The sequence below is a fragment of the Scyliorhinus torazame genome, chromosome 12 (assembly GCF_047496885.1).
Source record: "Scyliorhinus torazame isolate Kashiwa2021f chromosome 12, sScyTor2.1, whole genome shotgun sequence".
NCBI classification, from domain to species: Eukaryota; Metazoa; Chordata; class Chondrichthyes; order Carcharhiniformes; family Scyliorhinidae; genus Scyliorhinus; species Scyliorhinus torazame.
Window position 1 is genome coordinate 5,733,894 of NC_092718.1, and position 23,059 is coordinate 5,756,952.

At 47.2% G+C, this 23,059-nt stretch overlaps 1 protein-coding gene across 5 annotated transcripts in view; it reads right to left on the reverse strand.

The window, feature by feature from the left end:
- dennd4a (DENN/MADD domain containing 4A) overlaps positions 1-23,059 on the reverse strand; it is a 241,784-nt gene that overhangs the window by 92,730 nt on the left and 125,995 nt on the right. For all 5 annotated transcript variants that reach the window (XM_072470324.1, XM_072470323.1, XM_072470320.1 and 2 more), the window contains exons 10-13: positions 20,759-20,934; positions 19,526-19,626; positions 18,003-18,221; positions 16,503-16,648 (exon numbers count right to left, since the gene is read on the reverse strand). In XM_072470324.1, the coding sequence (XP_072326425.1) occupies positions 16,503-16,648; positions 18,003-18,221; positions 19,526-19,626; positions 20,759-20,934 (642 nt within the window). The remainder of the gene's footprint in view (positions 1-16,502; positions 16,649-18,002; positions 18,222-19,525; positions 19,627-20,758; positions 20,935-23,059) is intronic.

Here is a 23,059-nt window from a genome sequence, read left to right on the forward strand (position 1 = left end):
AAAGGAGAGAGAATGGGCAGGATTCTCCGAGCTGAAATTGCGATCGGCGTGGGGGCAGAGAATGCCTGTGATCAGGTCCGATGCCAAGACGTGATTCTCCAGCAACCGGAGAATCGGCGGCAGTCTAGCGGCAGTCAACGCGGAGCCGGTCGGGGGCAATTCTCCGCAGTCGACCGGCACAGTTCCCGGCGAGTTCCGCCGGCGTGGTTCCAACCTGGCACCACCCAGGCATTCGGGGGGATCTGACTCCGGTGGGGGGGCGGGGGGATCTGACTCCGGTGGGGGGGGGGCGGGGGGATCTGACTCCGGTGGGGGGGCGGGGGGATCTGACTCCGGTGGGGGGGGCGGGGGGATCTGACTCCGGCGGGGGGATCTGACTCCGGTGGGGGGGCGGGGGGATCTGACTCCGGTGGGGGGGGCGGGGGGATCTGACTCCGGTGGGGGGGGCGGGGGGATCTGACTCCGGTGGGGGGGGCGGGGGGATCTGACTCCAGTGGGGGGGGCGGGGGGATCTGACTCCGGTGGGGGGGGCGGGGGGATCTGACTCCGGTGGGGGGGCGGGGGGATCTGACTCCGGTGGGGGGGCGGGGGGATCTGACTCCGGTGGGGGGGCGGAGGGATCTGACTCCGGTGGGGGGGGCGGGGGGATCTGACTCCGGTGGGGGGGGGGCGGTGGGATCTGACTCCGGTGGGGGGGCGGGGGATCTGACTCCGGTGGGGGGGCGGGGGGATCTGACTCCGGTGGGGGGGCGGGGGGATCTGACTCCGGTGGGGGGGCGGGGGGATCTGACTCCAGTGGAGGGGGCGGGGGGATCTGACTCCGGTGGGGGGGGGGGGGGGGGGGGGGGCTGCATGACGGCCAGGCCCGCAATCTGGAGGGGGCCTACCTCCTTCCGCACGGGCCCGCTGCGCTGGCTCGGAAACGGCCGCCAAGCACATGCATGGACCTGCGCCGGCAGTGTAGGGCCTCGTATCGGCCCCGGAGCAGCGCACAGCACTCCGTCGCCATGCTGGCCCCCTGTGGCCCACTGAATTGCTGGGTCAAGTGGCCTGTTGGCGCCGGCGTGAAACATTTCGGGGTTTACGACAGCGCCATCACTTGGCCGGGATTTTGGAGAATCCCGGCCCATATTTCTGAATTTAGACATCTCCTGAACACTGCGAACAATCAGGAATTATAACAGCTATTCCTTTTAGATCCAAAATCGATAAGATTAGATGAAGTAGGGTTGGATGATCAGATGAATATAAGAAATAGGAGCAAAAGACCACACAGCCGGTCGGGACCTCTCCTTCAACATGACCCTTGCTGACCTTGGCCTTCAACTCCATTTTTACATCTGCTCCCCATACCCTTCAATTCCCTGAGACACCAAAAATCTGACTATCCCGGCCTTAAATATACTCAATGATGGAGTATCCACAAGCCCCCGGATCGGGAATTCAGAAGATTCACAGCCCTTTGAGGGCACAAATTTCTCCAATTCCAAAATTATCAACCCTTTATCCTGAAACTAGGTTCTGGATTGGCCAGCCAGGGGTACGGCCTCTCAGTATTTACCTTTTCAAGCCTCAACATAACATTGAATGATTCAATGAGATCACCGCTCATTCTACTAAACTCCAGGGAATATCGACCTACTTTACTCAACCTCTCATCCCAGTCGAGTGAACCTTCGTTGTACCGCCTCCAATCCCAGATCTGCGGGACAGGTTCAGATCACGAGCAACATACTGATGTTGCCATTGACAACGTTCCCATTGGAGGTCAGAAGGAAGGTGAGAGGAAGAGGGATGACCAACTTGGCGTTTTTATGCAGCTTTACCAGTGTACTGATTGCAAGTGGAGGCAACAACCCATTGGCTGTCTACGTCAAGCCGTTGTTTATATCTCCTGCATCATGGTGGATAACTGGCACAGTCCTACTGCTCTCCACCCAGCTTCTAGACTGCAACAATCTGGGAAGGATGCAACACATCTGGTTCTGACAGTCAGCCAGGCAAGACCACACCATTTAAAGGCCAGCAGCTTTATTTCGTACAATGGCACCCGACAAATGCTTCTTTTTTTGTTTTAATGTAGAGTGGAAACTGTGGCACAATAGAAATTGGTACAATACCTTTCAGCATAAAGTTATCCAGTTGATTCATGTTCCAATAAGAGGCAGTATCTACTTAGACTTTTTCCTCCTACTTATTCTGTTCATTTATTTTGTCAATGTTCTGTTTCACAAGTCAGGAGTGTAATGGAATACTCTCCACTTGCCTGGATGAGCGCAGCCCCAACAACATTGAAGAAGCTCAACACCACCCAGGACAAAGCAGCCCCGCTTGATTGCTCCTCCTTCCACAAACATTCAAACTCTCCACCACCGACGAACAGTGCCAGCCGTGTGTACCATCTACAAGATGCACTGCAGTGACTCGCCAAGGTTCCTTAGACAGCACCTTCCAAACCCACGACCACTACCATCTAGAAGGACAAGAGCAGCAGATACCTGGGAACCCCACCACCTGGAGGTTCCCCTCCAAGTCACTCACCACCCTGACTGGGAAATATATTGTTGTTCCTTCACTGTCGCTACGGCAACATCCTGGAACTCCCTCCCTAACAGCACAGTGGGTGTACCTACACATCAAGGACTGCAGTGGTTCAAGAAGGCAACTCACCAGCACCTTCTGAAGGGCAACTAGGGATGGGCAATAAATGCTGGCCCAACCAGTGATGGTCACATCCCGTAAATTATTTTTTTTATATCACAGTTACCCTTTGGCATCTCACCCAAGTAGTGATGTGAATCTAGACAGTGAATGTTGGTGGGTTATTTGTCCACATTGGGGAGTCACTTATCAGCCCCAGGCTCTAACTTGTCCTCATTTTACAACCACCTACACACATTTCCTGGAAGGATATTGACAAGCAATCAAACCCTTCCAAGCCTAGACTGCAAACCTGTCTGCAGCAGCCTAGACTGCAAACATGTCTGCAACAGCAGCCTAGACCGCAAACCTGTCTGCAACAGCAGCCTAGACCGCAAACCTGTCAGCAGCAGCCTAGACTGCAAACCTGTCTGCAACAGCCTAGACTGCAAACCTGTCTGCAGCAGCCTAGACCGCAAACCTGTCTGCAGCAGCCTAGACCGCAAACCTGTCTGCAGCAGACTAGACTGCAAACCTGTCTGCAGCAGACTAGACTGCAAACCTGTCTGCAGCAGCCTAGACTGCAAACCTGTCTGCAGCAGCCTAGACTGCAAACCTGTCTGCAGCAGCCTAGACCGCAAACCTGTCTGCAGCAGCCTAGACTGCAAACCTGTCTGCAGCAGCCTAGACTGCAAACATGTCTGCAACAGCAGCCTAGACTGCAAACATGTCTGCAACAGCAGCCTAGACCGCAAACCTGTCTGCAGCAGCCTAGACTGCAAACCTGTCCGCAGCAGCCTAGACTGCAAACCTGTCTGCAACAGCCTAGACTGCAAACCTGTCTGCAGCAGCCTAGACCGCAAACCTGTCTGCAGCAGCCTAGACCGCAAACCTGTCTGCAGCAGCCTAGACCGCAAACCTGTCTGCAGCAGCCTAGACCGCAAACCTGTCTGCAGCAGACTAGACCGCAAACCTGTCTGCAACAGCAGCCTAGACCGCAAACCTGTCTGCAGCAGCCTAGACTGCAAACCTGTCTGCAACAGCCTAGACTGCAAACCTGTCTGCAGCAGCCTAGACCGCAAACCTGTCTGCAGCAGCCTAGACCGCAAACCTGTCTGCAGCAGCCTAGACCGCAAACCTGTCTGCAGCAGCCTAGACCGCAAACCTGTCTGCAGCAGACTAGACCGCAAACCTGTCTGCAGCAGACTAGACTGCAAACCTGTCTGCAGCAGCCTAGACTGCAAACCTGTCTGCAGCAGCCTAGACCGCAAACCTGTCTGCAGCAGACTAGACCGCAAACCTGTCTGCAGCAGACTAGACTGCAAACCTGTCTGCAGCAGACTAGACTGCAAACCTGTCTGCAGCAGACTAGACTGCAAACCTGTCTGCAGCAGACTAGACTGCAAACCTGTCTGCAGCAGCCTAGACTGCAAACCTGTCTGCAACAGCCTAGACTGCAAACCTGTCTGCAGCAGCCTAGACTGCAAACCTGTCTGCAACAGCCTAGACTGCAAACCTGTCTGCAGCAGCCTAGACTGCAAACCTGTCTGCAAAAGCCTAGACTGCAAACCTGTCTGCAGCAGCTTAGACTGCAAACCTGTCTGCAACAGCAGCTTAGACTGCAAACCTGTCTGCAACAGCAGCTTAGACTGCAAACCTGTCTGCAACAGCAGCCTAGACCGCAAACCTGTCTGCAGCAGCCTAGACTGCAAACCTGTCCGCAGCAGCCGAGACTACAAACCTGTCTGCAACAGCAGCCTAGACTGCAAACCTGTCTGCAGCAGCCTAGACTGCAAACCTGTCTGCAGCAGCCGAGACTGCAAACCTGTCCGCAGCAGCCTAGACTACAAACCTGTCCGCAGCCGCCTAGACTGCAAACCTGTCTGCAGCAGCCTTGACTGCAAACCTGTCTGCAGCAGCCTTGACTGCAAACCTGTCTGCAGCAGCCTTGACTGCAAACCTGTCTGCAGCAGCCTAGACCGCAAACCTGTCTGCAGCAGCCTTGACTGCAAACCTGTCTGCAACAGCAGCCTAGACCGCAAACCTGTCTACAGCAGCTGAGACTGCAAACCTGTCTGCAGCAGCCTAGACTGCAAACCTGTCTGCAGCAGCCTCAGCATTGCCCTTCTGAGAGTAAAACAAAGTGCACAGCGAATCTTTCAATATTGCGGTCTGTCTAAGACACCCATCCAGGTCTTAATCATCTAAGCTATTGGGGAGCTAATCCTAACATTGACCCTACTATCAGTATCAATTTAGCAAAGGCCGCAAAACATTTGCAGTGAAAGTAATATCTTTATTGCAAGGATACGATGTGGGCAGCATGGTATCACAGTGGTTAGAACAGTTGCTTCACAGATCCAGGGGTCCAGGTTCGATTTCAGGCTTGGGTCACTGTCTGTGCGGAGTCTGCACATCCTCCCCGTGTGTGCGTGGGTTTCCTCCGGGTGCTCCGGTTTCTTCCCACAGTCCACAGATGTGCAGGTTAGGTGGATTGGCCATGATAAATTGCTCTTAGTGTCCAAAAGGGTTGGGTGGGGTTACTGGGTTACGTGGATAGGAGGAGGTATGGGCTTGGATAGGATGCTCTTTCTAAGGGCCGGTGCAGACTCGATGGGCCGAATGGCCTCCTTCTGCACTGTAAATTCTATGATACTGCTTTAAATCCTCACCCCGTCCTTCCCATGTCATTCTTCTCATGTTATCCGCATCCCATTCCTTTCATCCCTCTCATCATCCCCCATGTCCTTCTCTAACACGGTCCCGTCACTCCCATGCGATACCATTCCAAATTCTTATTCCACACCTCTAAGGCCGTCACTTGGGCCCCTCCCTCCCATGGCATTCCCCTCTCCCTCCATGCCATTTTCTCCCTCACTCAACATCCTCCCCATCACTGCACATCCCCCTTCCCGCCCTCCCATGTTATTCCACCTACCTCCCCCACCAATGTGTCTTCACCCCAACCCCATCTCACGCAAAGCAATGGTGGGAGCTGGGGACCTGTATGCTGGGTAGCAGCGGATGTCAGGGGCCAGTAACCATAGCACGTGGGCTAGCTTGGCCCATCAACTCAATCCACAGACAATACAGAAACTGCATATTGTACAAGTCTTTCCTGATATATTTATTTTGATCTTTTTTCCTTTATTTTATTATTTTTGGTCTGTGAACCCATAATTGGGGTGTGCCTTTCAGGAGAACTGTTGAGACAGCCTGCTTACCAGGACACTGTGTTCCCAGGTTTTCTATTTTGGAGAGGAGAATCAGACTCCTCGGCACCGATTGGTCTTAGTAACCACCTTTGGAGAAACTCGGTCAAATTGGTTAACGGGCAACCGAGGGTTTGCGCATGGGTTGCCATCTCCACGCTGGCCCCCGGACAATATGGCGGAGCGCCGCCCCCCCCCCCCCCCCCCGAATTACCCCGCCCGCCCACAATCGGTAGACCCCGATCGCGGGCCTGTCCACCGTGGAGTCCCCCCCCCAGAGTCGGATCCCTACCGCCCCCCCACGAGGACGGCCCCTACAGCCAGAACTCCGAGGTCCCACCGGGTAGGACAATATGTAACCCACGCCGGCCGAACTCGGCCCGCCGAGGTGCGGAGAATCGCCGGGAGGACCGCTTTCAACGGCCCCCGACCAGCGCGCGGCTACCCTGCGGACGCGATAGCCGCCGATTACCCGGCCGCCATAGAATCGGCGGCCTGGCATCAGAGCGGCATGCCGCGATTTTCGCTCCCCCCCCGCCGATTCTCCGACCCGGCCCTGATCTATTGTTCTGAAAGCAGTGAGTCCCTTGCACACCTTCGCTGTGAACCTGAAATGATGCTGAGTCTGCAGAAAAGGTAGACAGCCTTGCCAGAGAAAACCATCTCAGGCCTCGAAGGAATTAGTACCAAAACAAAACATAGAACATAGAACATTACAGTGCAGTACAGGCCCTTCGGCCCTCGATGTTGCGCCGACCTGTGAAACCACTCTAAAGCCCATCTACACTATTCCCTTATTGTCCATATGTCTATCCAATGACCATTTGAATGCCCTTAGTGTTGGCGAGTCCACTGCTGTTGCAGGCAGGGCATTCCACGCCCTTACTACTCTCTGAGTAAAGAACCTACCTCTGACATCTGTCCTATATCTATCTCCCCTCAATTTAAAGCTGTGTCCCCTCGTGCTAGACATCACCATCCGAGGAAAAAGGCTCTCACTGTCCACCCTATCCAATCCTCTGATCATCTTGTATGCCGCAATTAAGTCACCTCTTAACCTTCTTCTCTCTAACGAAAACAGCCTCAAGTACCTCAGCCTTGCCTCATACGATCTTCCCTCCATACCAGGCAACATTCTGGTAAATCTCCTCTGCACCCTTTCCAATGCTTCCACATCCTTCCTATAATGCGGTGACCAGAATTGCACACAATACTCCAAATGCGGCCGCACCAGAGTTTTGTACAGCTGCAAGCTTGGACCTCAGAAAGACATTGACGGGAAGTCATCCCAGTGCATCAGAGATCCTTATCCTTTTATTTTTATTAATATTTTCTTTCCCTTTCCACCATCCTTTCCCCTCTGTTGTTTGTCTGTGTGTGTGAAGAGAGAGTGGGGGGAGTTAGAAAGGGGGGTGGGGGTTGGGAAGGGATAATAAATAGTCAGTTACATTTTCTGACCGTTTAATTATAATACTGTACATAATGAAAGGTTATTTGTGTTGTAGAGTTACAAACCTGGTGACTGTAGTTTATTGGCTCAACCAAGGACCTCGGGTATTTTAAATAAAATCTAATTTCAGCTGTGTTGCTGTAGCCACCTGGGTTGGCCACTTCCCGATTACAAAATGGACACTTTGCAAAGATTGCAGGGAAAATGGACAGCACGGTAGCATTGTGGATAGCACTGTTGCTTCACAGCTCCAGGGTCCCAGGTTCGATTCCGGCTTGGGTCACTGTCTGTGCGGAGTCTGCACGTTCTCCCCGTGTGTGCGTGGGTTTCCTCCGGGTGCTCCGGTTTCCTCCCACAGTCCAAAGATGTGCAGGTTAGGTGGATTGGCCATGATAAATTGCCCTTAGTGTTGGGTGGGGTTACTGGGTTATGGGGATGGGGTGGAGGTGTTGACCTTGGGTGGGGTGCTCTTTCCAAGAGCCGGTGCAGACTCGATGGGCCGAATGGTCTCCTTCTGCACTGTAAATTCTATGATAATCTATGAAAAACAAGCAGGTTCAGAGCTTGTCTGCATATTGGAGCCGCAGCTCCCAGACAAGACCAAAACTGTAGGCCCATTAGCATACTAATAGACCATCTCCGGGAACAAAAGAGTAACATTTGAGTAACCGATACTAACGCAGACACCCCGGCGCCAGAGGAGACCGAAACAAAGCAGGCCAACGGCCACCTAGGATGCGCCCAGCCATCAGGGCACCCACCCCTCTTTTGGATGAAATCAATAGGTATGATCAAGAAACGGCCAAATTGATTGGGGCCAAGTTCAAGCCCAGCCCAAAAGAGCGCGAAGCCCCTTTGGGTATAAGAAGGAGCCCCCAAGAGAAAATCGTTCTCTTGGACCCGGCTCTCACCGAGGAGAGACCCATCCACCAGCTGCACCAGAAGCAAGTAAGTCCAAGGTCAACGCTCGCTACCAGACGGACGACCTTAGCTGTTCCCCTTTACCAGTTCGACCCCAGCAGCCTCAGAACCGAACAACGGCCATTGTTCCTCTGACTGAGTGGGCGCCCGAAGCTAAGTATAGGCTTTAGCAGTAGTGATACTTTAGTCTGTAGAGTTTTGTGCATGAGTAGATATTACTGTGTGTGTAAATAAATAAGCATTGACTTTGAACTAACTAACTGGTGTATCGAGTCTTTGATCAGTATTCGGGTTTGAACCTTGTGGCTGTATCGAAAGATACCTGGCGACTCTAGAGCAAACGTAATTAGAATTAAGGAAGGCGGCCATATTGACCGCCATATTCAGAGCCAACCAAAGAGAGCAACATTGCGACTCCAGATCACGTAGGTCTGAAATTCACCGCGCACTAGCCCAGTGTGTTGTAACAATATTATTATAGATTGGCTTAGTTTGTAGCATACTCATTTTACAATGAGAGCTTATAGGTTCAAAATTCTCTCCGAGATTCAAAACATAACCGAGGCTAACGTATCAATGCAAACTTGACTCAATCACAGCACTCTCACCAAGTCACAAGACTGTGTATTCAACTCCTAATACAGAAGCTAACAGTACTGAAGTAGCTGCCATTCAAAGATACAAAACTGACATAGTTAGTTCATGCTTTCAGCAGTTCAGATAGGCTATGGCATGCAAAACCATTTTAAATATTTTCACCCAACTTTATTCATGATAATTTGGAAGGTGGCAAGGAAGAAAGAAACAGATTACAAAAAAATCATGGGCTGGATTCTCCGATTCAGAGGCTATGTCCCCACGACGACGTGGGAACGGTGCCGTTTTACGACAGAAAATATGGCGTAAAACAGCCACCGATCATCCGTCTGGCCAGGGGCCTGCATGCCGGCAGCGCAGAGCACCCGGCTCTAGCTGCTGATACGGCCCGGAGAATTGCCAGGTCCATGGCCGCACATGTGCATGGCGGCGGCCTGCGCGACCGCGCCGTGGAACATAGCGGCGGCTGTTAGCGGATCTGGCCCGCCAAATAGTCCCCCCCTTTGGCTGGCTAGTGTGCCCCGGACCACCCCCCACAGTGCCCCCAGCCCCTGATAAAGTCCCACCCCTGCCCGCGGATCAGCCCACCCCCGATTGTGGTGCTGCTGGATTTAGTCCGCAGCCGCCATGCCGAGTTCCTGACGGATGAGACCACACCCGACCGACGCCGTTGGGGACTCGACCGGTCGAGTGCGGACCATAGGGGGGGCGGGCCTCAGGCAATGCCCTGCAATGTCACGCGACATACTCAGAGAGTACGCCGCTTTGGAGGGGGCGGAGCATCTCGTAAGCGCCCCCCCCCCCCCGATTTGGTCGGGAACTTTGATTCTCCGGCCGAACGCGATTTCGGTGTCGGCGACCGGAGAATCCAGCCCCATGTGGCTTTCCATTTGTATCACCTTCATATGTCTGCAGTGTGGGGAAGCACAAGCTGGCTTGTAAGGCTATCCTCAAATAATGCTGAATTATCTAAAATGGCACATGAATTAGACAGTACAGCATGTTTAACAATCCATTAGGACTCATTTGAATAAAACATATAAAGATAGCTGTCAGACTCTGATCACACAGATAACAGATGTGGCCAAAGGGATTTAGTGACCTTGATTTCAATGTTGACCTACTTTACTGCTGAAATGCAAACTGCCACATTTATTCACAATAGACTCTCTAAGGAATGATGCAATTATGTTCACTTGCTGATGCGAGCTATTAATCTTTAAACATACCATGACATAGTGCTGGAGCTTAGGTTTGCTCCCATAATTCTTCACATAGTAAATTCCTGTACCTTGCTATTATAATTAAAAGAAGTCCACAAGAATGTTTAGAAGAGTCATTCTCGACTATTTTGACAAAGGACATGGAGTGGGCACACAGGAGGCTGTTACAATTTATGCTGACTGCATACCTTTCTCACACTCAATTCACAGGGCAAAACCATACCTTCTGTGAAATAATCTAAGAGATAATATGCTCTGAGACAATGAATAAATCCTTAATCCTGCCAGCCAGCCAGCTCAATAGAAGTAGAACAGTGTGACTCATATTCTCCTGATCATTCAGGTTGACAGCTAACACAACTAGAGACTGAAAATCCTAGGCTATTAATTGTGATTCAGATTTATTAAGATGTAAAATTAAACAGAAGCTGGACCAAATAAAGAACAAGTTGGGTTTTTAGGTGTTTTTTCACTTCACCTAGGAGATTACACGGCTCCTGGGTGGGGAGCGAATGAATATGTGTATTCATAAGACATCAGACTGTAATTATATGGGGATAAACCAGTCGGTATGAACAAATGGCTGGGAAAAACCCCATAGAATAATCAACTGAGTAGTGCACCTGATTTAATGACTGACAATTAAATAAATAAATCTGTCCATGGGGTCCACATTTATTCATGAGATTATCCAATGCATTTTGCATAATTTCCCTTAATTTATTTAAAAGGCACATGTATAAAATTAAATGATATCCCACCATGTAAGCCTGGCATATAACCAAGATGAAATTTGTGCAGTATCCAGATCACACATTTAAACCAGTGGTGGGTTGATATTCTGTGTGCAATGACACAGGATATTAACACGTAAATACATGTGTATGCATGTGCAAGCTGCTAAATCACATCGATGAATATTGTCACACGGAACAGATACTTCATCCTGCAACCCCACGAATAAACACCAATATTGATCATTGCTGATTACACCAGATGTCCATGACAGAATGCTTGATCAACAGAGTTATTCAAGACTGACAAGAGCTTGGCTACTGAGAGACAATACCAAATGGATACTTCACAGAAATCAAAAATTAAAGTTTGAATTCCTGATCAATTAACAATTTAGTTATCATTTACACACTTAAGAAAAACAGTAATGTAACAAGGGTCTGGAGTTTAAGTAACATAAAATGTAACACATTAGAGTACATTGGGATTATGGATCAAAGTTGGTACATAGAAGTTAAAATTTCAAGATGGCATTTGACAAATTCAATTTTTAGAGAAGTGTATTGTTGCCCATCAGCAGAACCCACATTATGGCACATTATGTAAAAGCCTGCTGTTTAGCACAGGGCTAAATCGCTGGCTTTGAAAGCAGACCAAGGCAGGTGAATGAAGAGGTATGTTCCAGAAACATATATATAGACAGATTCAAAGATGCAAGACAATGCTTGGAATGCGAGCATTAGCAGGTGGCACAGTGGTTAGCACTGCTGTCTCTACAATGGAAATAACTAAGATAATTTTGCTCCAAAATAACTGAGGAAGTTAATAAAAAAACAAAAAGGGATTACTACTTTGCAAGTAAGTAATCTGTATGTTTTCATAATCAGCTTCTAATGGTCGCATTCCAAGCATTGTCTGGCATCTTTGAATCTGTCTATATATATGTTTCTGGAACATACCTCTTCATTCACCTGAGGAAGGAGCAGCGCTCCGAAAGCTAGTGACATCGAAACAAACCTGTTGGACTTTAACCTGGTGTTGTAAAACTTCTTACAATGTTTTTATAGGTTACGTTGCATCCAAAAAAGCCAACAGGCATTTTGCTCATTCTTTCTTTAAAGGGAAATCACACAAGTATAGACAAATGTAACCATCAATGCTGCCAATCAAGAAAGTCTTCTCGTCTCATGTTGCAGTTAGGATACAGTTAACATAATACAGGGCAGCACGGTGGCACAGTGGTTAGCACTGCTGTCTCTACAATGGAAATAACTAAGATAATTTTGCTCCAAAATAACTGAGGAAGTTAATAAAAAAACCAAAAGGGATTACTACTTTGCAAGTAAGTAATCTGTATGTTTTCATAATCAGCTTCTAATGTGTGCCACAACCCTTTGTCAGAAGCACACCTGTATTGCAAATTCTGGTCGAGAGTATCCAGTACCCAATACTTGCTGCTGCTCAGGTAGCCTCAAGATGCATTTACACACACGCTCGGGGAGTGAAGTCCTTTCATTGTCTGCAGCGTGAGAAGCAGTCTGTCCATTCCACCTGCAGCATCAGGATGATAATTTGCCAGAGCAAACGCACTCATCAGGGCTTTTGCAATGGCAAGAGTTTGTGTCAATATATTGGGAACTACATTGTAATAGTTTAATGGCAATTATATAGTTAAACAGGTGATGGGTATTGTACACATATAAATGGGGATAGCTGGGAGACTGGTGGGGAGAGGAGTGTTGACTCTCTGCAAGGGAAGACTCCATCTTAATTTTGACCTCACCAGCTGGTTTGGATCCATGTAACAGATTAGACCATCCTTGTGGTTTAATGAAACAAACGTGTGTTTGCTGTTTGTGACACCATTGTGGAGAAGATTGAAGAATGACCTGATGTAAAGAAGATATTTCTATTTGTGGGGGAGATCAAAACTCGGTGGCATAAATAGAACAGAATGGTTACGGTACAGAAGGAAGCCATTTGGCCATTATGTCCATGCAAGCTGTCTGAAAGAGCAACTCAAATAGTCCCCTATACCCTTTAGGCCCTGCAATGTTTCCTCTTTAGGTGCTTATCCAATTCCCCTTTGAAAACCTGATTGAATCTACCCCCAGCCTCCACCACACTTTCAGGCATTGCATTCCAGATCATAACCACTCACTGCATAAAAAAAGCTCTTCCGCACGTCATCATTACGCCACTTGCCTTAAATAGGTGTCCACCAATGAAACACTTTCTCCACAATTATTCTGTCGATACTCCTCCTAATTATGAGCACCTCTATCAAATCTCCTCTCAACCTTCTCTTAGTTGAACAACCAGTAGACACTGAGAGTTAATTCCCCTGGCTGGGCAATCTATAACGGGGGTCCCAAGAACAGCCCTGACTGTGTTCAATGGCAGAGCAGGATTGAGACTCTATGGTCTTCTCCTGTCCCAATTGTAGACAGTTAAAATGGCTAACTCCCGATTTAGAATGGCTAACTCCCGATTTAAAATGGCGAACGGCAAAGGCTGATGGGAAAGTCAGCCAACAGGACACAAACAAGCAGCTGCAGGTTGGCTGTGTATTTACCTCTGGAAAGGCCAGACAAGATCGATACCGGCAACCATCAGCATAACAAAACACCAGTCATCTGCATATTAATGAGCAATGCCCGGGAACAATGAGCAACATTTAGACACACAAAGCCAAACCAGACTCTTCGGCGCCAGCAGAAGCCTACACAAAAGGAGGTGAACGAGCACCTCAAGACCTCCCATCGATCAGGGAACCGCTCCAGCATTGGAGAAAATCGAACCAAGCGATTGGGACAAAGTCCAATCACTTGGGACCAGGTACAGGGTCCGCCCCGAAAGGCGGGAAGCCCCTGGGGACTATAAGAATCAAGCCCAAGTTCAAATCGCCCTCTGCTTCTCTTCTGGACCGGGTCACTCGGCAACACGAACCAACCCTTGACAGTGACCGGTCCAGCCATCGCTGAAATCCAGTAAGTCTTACTTCAACGCTCGCTACGAGATAGGCGCTCCTAGCTACCAATCTGTACCAACTTCGAATCCCGCAGGCTCAGAACCCGAACGAAAGGCCATTTGTTTCCCTGACCTGGTGGGCCAGTTCCAAGTTAAGTATTGGCCTGTTAGTCGTAGAAGTAGCTTAGACGTAGAATTTATACATGAGTAGTGATTGCTGTGTATAATAAATGTGCTTTGATTTAAATCTTACTAAGCGGTGTGTTGGATTATTGATCATTACTCGGACTTGAACCACGTGGCGGTATCAGAAAGATACCTGGCGACTCAAAAGCAAAGGTGATAAAACAGAGCAATTAAACTAAGGCAAAAGTTAGCAACACTATTTCTTATAACCTTTGGTCACATGGATAGACTGGAACCTAAGTCCCTCATCCCTGGAATCATTCTCTCAAATCCTCACAAACGCCTTCACATCCTTGCTGAAATGCAGTGCACAGAAGTGGACACAGTACTTCAATTGAATTTAAATCAGTGTTTCATAAAAGCTCATCATAACTTCCTTACTTATATAAGACATTCATAAATAAATCCAATAGATAATTCAGCAAAAACCTATTTCCTTAAAGAGTAATGAAAACATGGCTCTTGCTACAAGGAGTAGTTGAGGTAAATATTAGAGCTGTATTGAAGACGAAGCTAGGTAACTACATGATGGAGAAAGGAATAAAGGGTGGGGTTATATGAGGTAGAATGGGAGGAGGTTTATGTGGAGCATAAAAATTGGCATAGACTGTTGCCTGGCCTGTTTCCATCTTTCTTCAGGTCTGATGAAAGGCCAACTCAACCTGAAACATTGACTCTGTTTCTCTCCACCACGCTGCCTGACCTGCTGAGTATTTGCAGCATTTTAAGTTTTTTAAAAAGATATTTCATTCCAAATGTAAACAATAACAAAGCCACATTCCAACAGAGTTAAGTTTGTAAAATTTCCCCCTTTTAATCCCTTCCCTCCCCACCTTCCCGCGACAAACGGCTTCTCAAATATCGTCATGAACAGCCTCCACCGTACCTCAAAGCCTTCTTCCGACCCCCTTACGTCAAACTTCATCTTTTCCAACCAGAGAAACCCGAACAGGTCACCCAGCCAGGCCGCAACCCCCCCGGTGGTGAATCTGACCTCCAGTTTAATAATCCGTCGCTGGGTAATAAGAGAGGCGGAGGCCACGACATCGGCTCCCTTCCCCTCCAGCAGCTCCAGCACCTCCGACACCCCAAAGATCATCACCATGAGGTCCGGCTTCACCTTGGCCCCCACTTCCTCAATAAGGTCCCAAACACCGCCTCCCCCAGAAGCTCTTCAACTTCTCGCAACCCCAGAGCATGTGAACTCTATTTGCCCACCGCACCCCCACACTTCTCATATCCCTCCGTTACCCCCGGGAAGAACCCACTCACCCAGGTCCGAGTCATGCGTACCGTGGGCACCATTTTAAACTGAATCAAGCTCATTCCAGCACAGGAGGAATTCCAACTCAATCTATACGTTTGCGGATGATACGACTGTGATGGGTCGTATCTCAAACAACGACGAATCAGACTACAGTAGGGAGGTGGATCACTTGGTTGCACGTTGTACCGAAAACAACCTCTCTCTAAATGTTGGAAAGACCAAGGAACTGATCATCGACTTCAAGAAGCGCAGCACGACACACACTCCCGTCTGCATCAATGGCTCCGAAGTGGAGATGGTCGACAGCTTTAAGTTCCTGGGGGTCACCATCACCAACAGTCTGTCCTGGTCCACTCACGTTGATGCAACAGTCAAAATAGCACAACAACGTCTCTATTTCCTACGGAAGCTAAATAAATTTGGCATGTCTGCATCGACTCTCACAAACTTCTACAGATGTGCGATAGAGAGCATCCTATCCGGCTGCATCACAGCCTGGTATGGCAACTGCTCGGTCCAAGATCGCAAGAAACTGCAGTGTGGTGAACTCAGCCCAACGCATCACACAAGCTTGCCATCCTCCCATTGATTTTGTATAAACCTCCCGCTGCCTCAGGAAGGCAGACAGCATTATCAGAGACCCCTCCCACCCAGGCATTGCCCTCTTCCAGGCTCTTCCATCAGGCAGAAGGTACAGAAGTCTGAAGACCCGCACATCCAGACACAGGAACAGCTTCTTCCCCACAGCTGCTAGACTCCTCAACGACTCCCCCTCGGACTGATCTGTTCCATGTAAGAACACTATTCACGATACCCTATGCTGCTCTTGCTCATGTATTTGCTTTGTTTGGCCTTGTTCCGCACTGTAACCAATCACTGTTTGTCGATGTACCATTTGTCAATGTTCTCTGTCGATTATTCTTTTTTGTCTACTATGTACGTACTGTGTACGTTCCCTTGACCGCAGAAAAATATTTTTCACTGCACTTCAGTACATGCGACTATAAATCAAATCAAATCAGGAAGTTGAATTCATTCGCTGCTGCACCTCACACCAGAGACGCTTTTTAAAATTTGTATTACAGGTTCCCTAAAATGGACACAGGAATCTGCAGACACTTTTAATTTCAGAATCTGCCCATAAAAACAAGTAGTTTCCTCTCATTGCCCAGGCAACCTGGATTAATTATGAGCTGACTAAAACCTAACTTTCAAGTATTTAAACAGCCTTTCAGCTATCAAAAAGAACAGAACTTGAAAATTTACAGATACACATTTGAGTTTTTTTTTTTAAAACTTACTTTGTCCACACAATCGTCAAAGAAAGCCAGACTTGCATCCTTGTCACTCACGAAGGTACATTCCTCAATGAATCGAATAAACATCTGTGTTTTAGTCATTAGTGAGTAAAACTTCTGGTGAGAACGGTCCCGGCTCTTCAGAAAACCTATAAAGATTAATATGAAGTTGTCATGTGAGTGTCCCTCCAAGAAAGGTTTTGTTTTATCACATGGCTTGTAGCACGGCTTCAGTGATGTCATTTGTGGGTGGATCTGGGCTGTGGCTGTCAGGTGAGAGGGGGTTTAGTGTTTTGGTTTCATTTCCGGTTTGTTCGTTTGGACTGCAGAAGAAGCAGTGAACTGTTAAACTGCAGGAAGTTTCCCCTGTTTTTATTTTAAAGCTGTTCCGGGAACTGAAAGCACATTGGATGTGGCAAACTGCCTCGGTAACTTTAAAGATAGAGTTGTTTTCCAGAGGGAGTTTTGAATCTGCTGGATGGAAACTGGACCAGAATCTCAGGGAAAGGACCAGTCCCATTCAAGTGAGATTACTCCTATCATTGAATCCAGTATTGGCATCCCAAATGTACCGTGACAGAAAGAAACTTGTGTATAGCAGTTAGCCTTGAAATTTTCAAATGTTTTTCCAAGGAATTTGTTCGGACAACGGGTTATGATGGCCGAATAAGTCAAATTCTATTGTACGTTTTGTAATTCTATTTTTCTGGGAAGCCAGTGGCCTTGGTTACATTAAACAAGGGATCACCTTGCCATATAAGTTTAGCACAGTTGTTTCTGACCCAGGTATCTCACTCTCAAACTGAATGCTAAATTCTACCATGTATTGGTCACTGTTTCCGAGGGGATCATTTACTCTGGAGAGATTAACTTGCCTCATTACACATTACCATATCTAAAAATGTCTGACCCCTGGTTGGACCCACAACATATTCTTCTAGGAAACTGTCCCGAATACACTCTATCAATTGTTCCTCACGGCTACGTGCAGCACAGTAGCATAGTGGTTCGGGCAGCACGGTAGCACAGTGGTTAACACAGTTGCTTCACGGTCCAGGGTCCCAGAGTTGATTCCCGGCTGGATCACTATCTGTGCGGAGTCTGCACGTTCTCCCCGTGTCTGCGTGGGTTTCCTCCGGGTGCTCCGGTTTCCTCCGACAGTCCAAAGATGTGCGGGTTAGGTGGATTGGCCACGCTAAATTGTCCTTAATGTCCCAAAAATGTGATGTGGGGGTTGCGGGGATAGGGTAGATACGTGGGCTTCAGTAGGGTGCTCTTTCTAAGGGCTGGTGTAGACTCGATGGGCCGTATGGCCTCCTTCTGCACTGTAAATTCTATGATTCTACCCCAGCCAATTTGATTTTCCCAATCCACAAGATTAATGTACTTAATTTTAATTTTTTGCTCTTGCACGTTTTCTATCTTGCACTAACAAAGCTACCCCACCACCCTTTCCTTATTAAATTACGATATTAGTCAAAATGTGTAATTATTTGTAACCACCTTGAAGATCAAACAGCGAACTTGCATCTGTTGCTTTCTCAGACGGAGCTTCTGTGATGGGGAGAAGGTAAGTTCTGTAACCTTTCAGAATGGAAGCCATGAATCGGAGGAAAGCTTCTTGTATCTCCATTTCCAGCACGTGCATCCTCTTACCAAAGTTCAAATCATGATCATTCATTGACAACTCCATTAAAGCTTCCTCTCTGGGTCTTTGATTCACTGGAAGAGAATAAATGTAGTTTTACATTTAAACGATTGTTATAAATGCATTGTAGTGGACAAGTGAGTTAGTTTTGAAGCTCTTTTCAAAGTATTTTTGAAGTTCTTTTTGAAACAATAAACTTCAATTTGGAGGTTTTGTTTTTCAATTCCTCCCCAACCACAGGGCCTGACTCATGGTGGTGTTCACAGGAGCCTCTCTAGTTACTTTCCAAATAGCCATTGTTCATTTCTAAGCTTCAATATTAGTGTTGGCAGATTACTTGACTGTGGAAGAAATTATAAATGTCTTTTATTGGGTTTTTGAACAAAGTATATTTGCCATTATGTACACAGAATATGATATATAAAAAGGGCACACACAAACTTATCACAAAAAACAGGGAAAAAAAGTAATAATAAAAAAGAAATAAAAAATCAAATAACGGAACTGGTAAGGTATTATACACCAGCTCACAGCAACAACTCTGTACACTTGGCAAAATTATTTACAACACGGAAGTCGGCATCTGTTTGTGTGTGTGGGAGGGGGGGGTTAGGTGTTTCCCCCCTCCCCCCCGGCCCCCCCCCCCCCCCCCTCTCTCTCGGTCTATCTCTACCTCTCATGCTTTGGCTACTCTCCCCTGTTTCTTGGCTACCTGGCTATTCTTCTGCTTGTTCGTTGGCCACAAACAGGTCCCGGAACAATTGGGTGAATGGATCCCACGTTCTGTGGAAGCCGTCGTCTGACCCTCGGATGGCAAATTTGATTTGCTCCATTTGGAGAGATTCCGAGAGGTCGGACAGCCAGTCTGCAGCTTTGGGTGGTGCTGCTGACCGCCAGCCGAACAGGATTCTGCGGCGGGCGATCAGGGAGGCAAAGGCAAGGGCGTCCGCCCTCCTCCCCAGGAATAGATCTGGCTGGTCTGATACCCCGAAGACCGCCACTTTCGGAGCTGAGAGGCCTGCCTAGTGGACACCCATTTCCTTTTCCCTCTTGTCCCAACATCGTGGGCCGAAGGGCCTGTTCTGTGCTGTATTTTCTATGTTCTATGTTCTATGTCCCTTGAGCAGTGGTGTGACCACCTCTCTAAGCCTGCCATCCACGCAGCACTCAGCCTCACAGATGCGCCACATTGTCTCCAGCTGCTGCTCAAGCTCCGATACCCGGAGCTCCACTTTCTGTAGCTGGGAACACGTCCCACACATGTGGTCGTCTAGGACACTGGGAGGGTCCAAGACTCCCTACGTGTGACAGGCAACAAGAAGGAACGTTTTGAAAGGATGAACAAATTTCAACACTGCACAGACTAAAATATACTTACTCTCTGCCAGCTGCTCATAAATGTTGCTCAAAGAGTTGATCAGATTTTTACAAGCTTTCTTTGGAAGTATTTTCCACGTAAGGCTTTTTCTATCATCAATTCTGAAAAAACAATCTTATTTTAAAACATATCTTGAGTTCAAATATGCAGCAAATGCATTTAAAAAAAAAAAACACACAATTGCAACGTAGTTTTTACTACCAGCAAAAAATAAATTGCAATCTAAGTACCCTGTGTAACTGATAACAAAAACAGATACTGCTTCAAACTGGGGTGGCACCGTGGCACAGCTGAGTCACAGCGCCAAGGACCTGGGTTTGATTTCGGCTTTGGGTGACTGTCTGTGTGGAGTTTGCATTTTGTCCTCATGCCGGCGTGGGTTTCCTCCGAGTGCTCCGGTTTCCTCCCACAGTCCAGAGATGTGCAGGTGAGGTGTGGTTATGAGGATAGAGCGGGGGAGTGGGCCTGGGTGGGGTGCTCTTTTAGAGGGTTGGTGCAGAATCGAGGGGACAAATGGCCTCCTTCTGCACTGTAGGAATTCTGTGGTTCCAAATTGCAAACCAATATACATGTTGGTGAATCAGTCATTAGCTTGATATTCGATCATCATTTAATATTGACAGGTATTTCTGGCTTCATGTATTAATGTGGAGTTTTAGCCAACAACACTGACAGAGACCACTACCAGTATCATTTATGTACTTTGTAAGCAAGTAAATCAAAGCCTGGAATAAAGAAAAGGTCACCTTTCTGTGAAATTAAGCTGGTCAACAACGTGATCAACTAGGGGCAGTAATAATGATTATTTTAGACAAGCAATGACAGGTGTCACGCTGTAAGGACAAATGTTTGATTGTGGAGATGCTACAGTGCCACTCATGAGAGGATAGATTACATCATTAAAGCTTGCATAGGCATTTCCATTATAAATGCAAACACAGGAATGTATAAAGGAAAGAAAAAATAAGGACTGAATATCTGACTAAAATGGTGACTGGTTTATGTCTGCACACCCAGGCCCAATTATCCCCAGCCTCACCACAAGGCCAGGTGAGGTCTCGACTCCCGAATTTCCTTACCACAGGAGGTCATCTAATTAATGCTTAAGAGTTCACCTTATTGTGAGACACAGTTATTAAAAATGCGGACAATTTATTTTTGATGCACTTCCTTTTACAGCTCATTTGCTTCTCATGGGCACATTTTGTATTTTAATTGTAATCAAAATCTTACTGAGAGATGGTGTTTGTGTCCAAATCCACACAGCTTACATCACTTGGAGGATCATATAGGTCAAAGTAGCGAGAGTCAACCCCTACGATGAAAGGACAAGGGGCACTGAGAACGTCTGCCAGAGCCAACGGGCATAGAGGAATGTATGGACATGGCCAATGGAATGGAAATATCATCTGCATAGAAAAGAGTCACAACAAAATCAACATGCTTGCTGATAAAAGTTTAATTGTTTTCCCTTAAAGACTGTAAAGGTGCCTCACAAGCTCAGCTAAGGCTAAATCATTACCAAGTGTCTCAATATTTATTCAGCATTCCCACAACCTGTTTAAAACCATCCAAAGTCTTACAATTTTTGAAATCTATAAATCGTACAATTTTTGTTTCTGGAAGTATACCCTTGTGCTAGAAATTTTATTTTATTAGCAGAAATATAAAGAGGGAAATCTTATGCTTCTTGGCGAAATTTTTTCCGAGATTGTCAAGTACTAATTTTATCAATTGGTCGAAAGAATCAACACATCTAAGGACAAGGTTAGAATTGCTCACTATGTCCAGTAATTCCATTCAACAATAATTCCTCAAATTTGCTAATACACTTTATGTGTTGACAAGTAGAGACTATATAATGACTACAGTATAGTAACTTTTTGACCTATATAAAGCAGGTTAGACTTCATTTATAACAAAGAACATACAGTGCAGAAGGAGGCCATTCGGCCCATCGAGTCTGCACTGACCCACTTAAGCCCTCACTTCCACCCTATTCCCGTAACCCAATAACCCCACCTAACCTTTTTGGTCACTAAGGACAATTTATCATGGCCAATCCACCTAACCTGCACATCCTTGGACTGTGGGAGGAAACTGGAGCACCCGGAGGGAACCCACGCAGACACAGGGAGAACGTGCAGACTCCGCACAGACAGTGACCCAGCGGGGAATCGACCTGGGACCCTGGCACTGTGAAGACACAGTGCTAACCACTGTGCTACCGTGCTGCCCAAATTATAATTTGAAGGCAGTAAGAAAAACCAGCTGCCACTGCAGCAAGCAACTGCACATTACAAGCCTTTAGAGTTCATTCATGGTTTGAAAGCTTTTTCCACATTGTAGGTGATCGCTCTTGACTTTTATGATAGCTCAGATATCATGACCTCAGCTGGGACTTGCAGCCTGTACAAAGTTGCATGACTCAAAGAGGCCTATCTCACCAATAGCAAGGACCATTACAAACCAGGCAATGCTGCTGACACTTAAATTAATCCTTCATCCTAATGCCAGGAATCTGAAATCTGTTGCAGCTGCACCTCAACATTCCTTATGGATTCTGTAGCCAAACCCAAAGACTAACTTTTCTCTTCCACCTTCTGCATGGAACATTTTTTACAATACACTCTAATAGTTCAAAACTCAATCCTTTGCAGGTGTAAAAAAAAAACTGTTCAAAGTGGATGGCTGAAGATATTTCTATGTCTCCAGATATTCCTCCTCCCTATCTCATCAGAAAAATCACCATGACCTGTTCTTCCAATTCCACAAGACATTGGTCCTCTTACAGTTGACTTTCATTACAGCTTGCTCCACCACTTAATGTACAAAATCCTAATTATGGCTTTCACACCAATACATCAATCACTTAAAGCAATCCTTGAACAATATTTTCCATTTTTTATTCCCTTGTATGGCTCCCAGGAGCCAGTGTTATGAAGAGGGAGCAGTTACTGTCGCTTTCTATATTGCTGGGGTTTCGAATTTCGTAATGTTGCACTTCATATATATCCTTTCGACTTAAAAGATTAAATGTCGCCATCACGCCATGATTTTTTTTTTTCATGCCTTTAAAAATAGCACTGTTGGGTTTTAAAACAATATGTTTCTTCAAGCAATGATTTTCTGGCAACTTCATCACAGGCCAACTGAAAGGAAATACTGAAGCTGACTGCCCAACTGAGCTAACATCAATTGAGAAAACCCAGGGGTGCTTCACTGGTATTATCACAACCTTGTGTGTGTTAATTCTGCTGTTTTGCATTGTCAGGCTCAGCAATTTCACCCTGCCAGTTCCCACAATCTTATGGACTTTAGAATTTGTTGATTCAACCAACTTCCCAAGTAAGTTCAAAGGAAAGAAATCTGACATTTGCATAATTGCTTGTAAAAGAGAGTCGATGTTGTCAACATATATCCGAATACTTTGAGTTTCCATGGACTACACAGAAAGCCAAATTCATGGGCGGGATTCTCCGGTCTCCGATGGCAAAATCACGTTGGGCGATCGGCCGGAGAATCCACACTGGC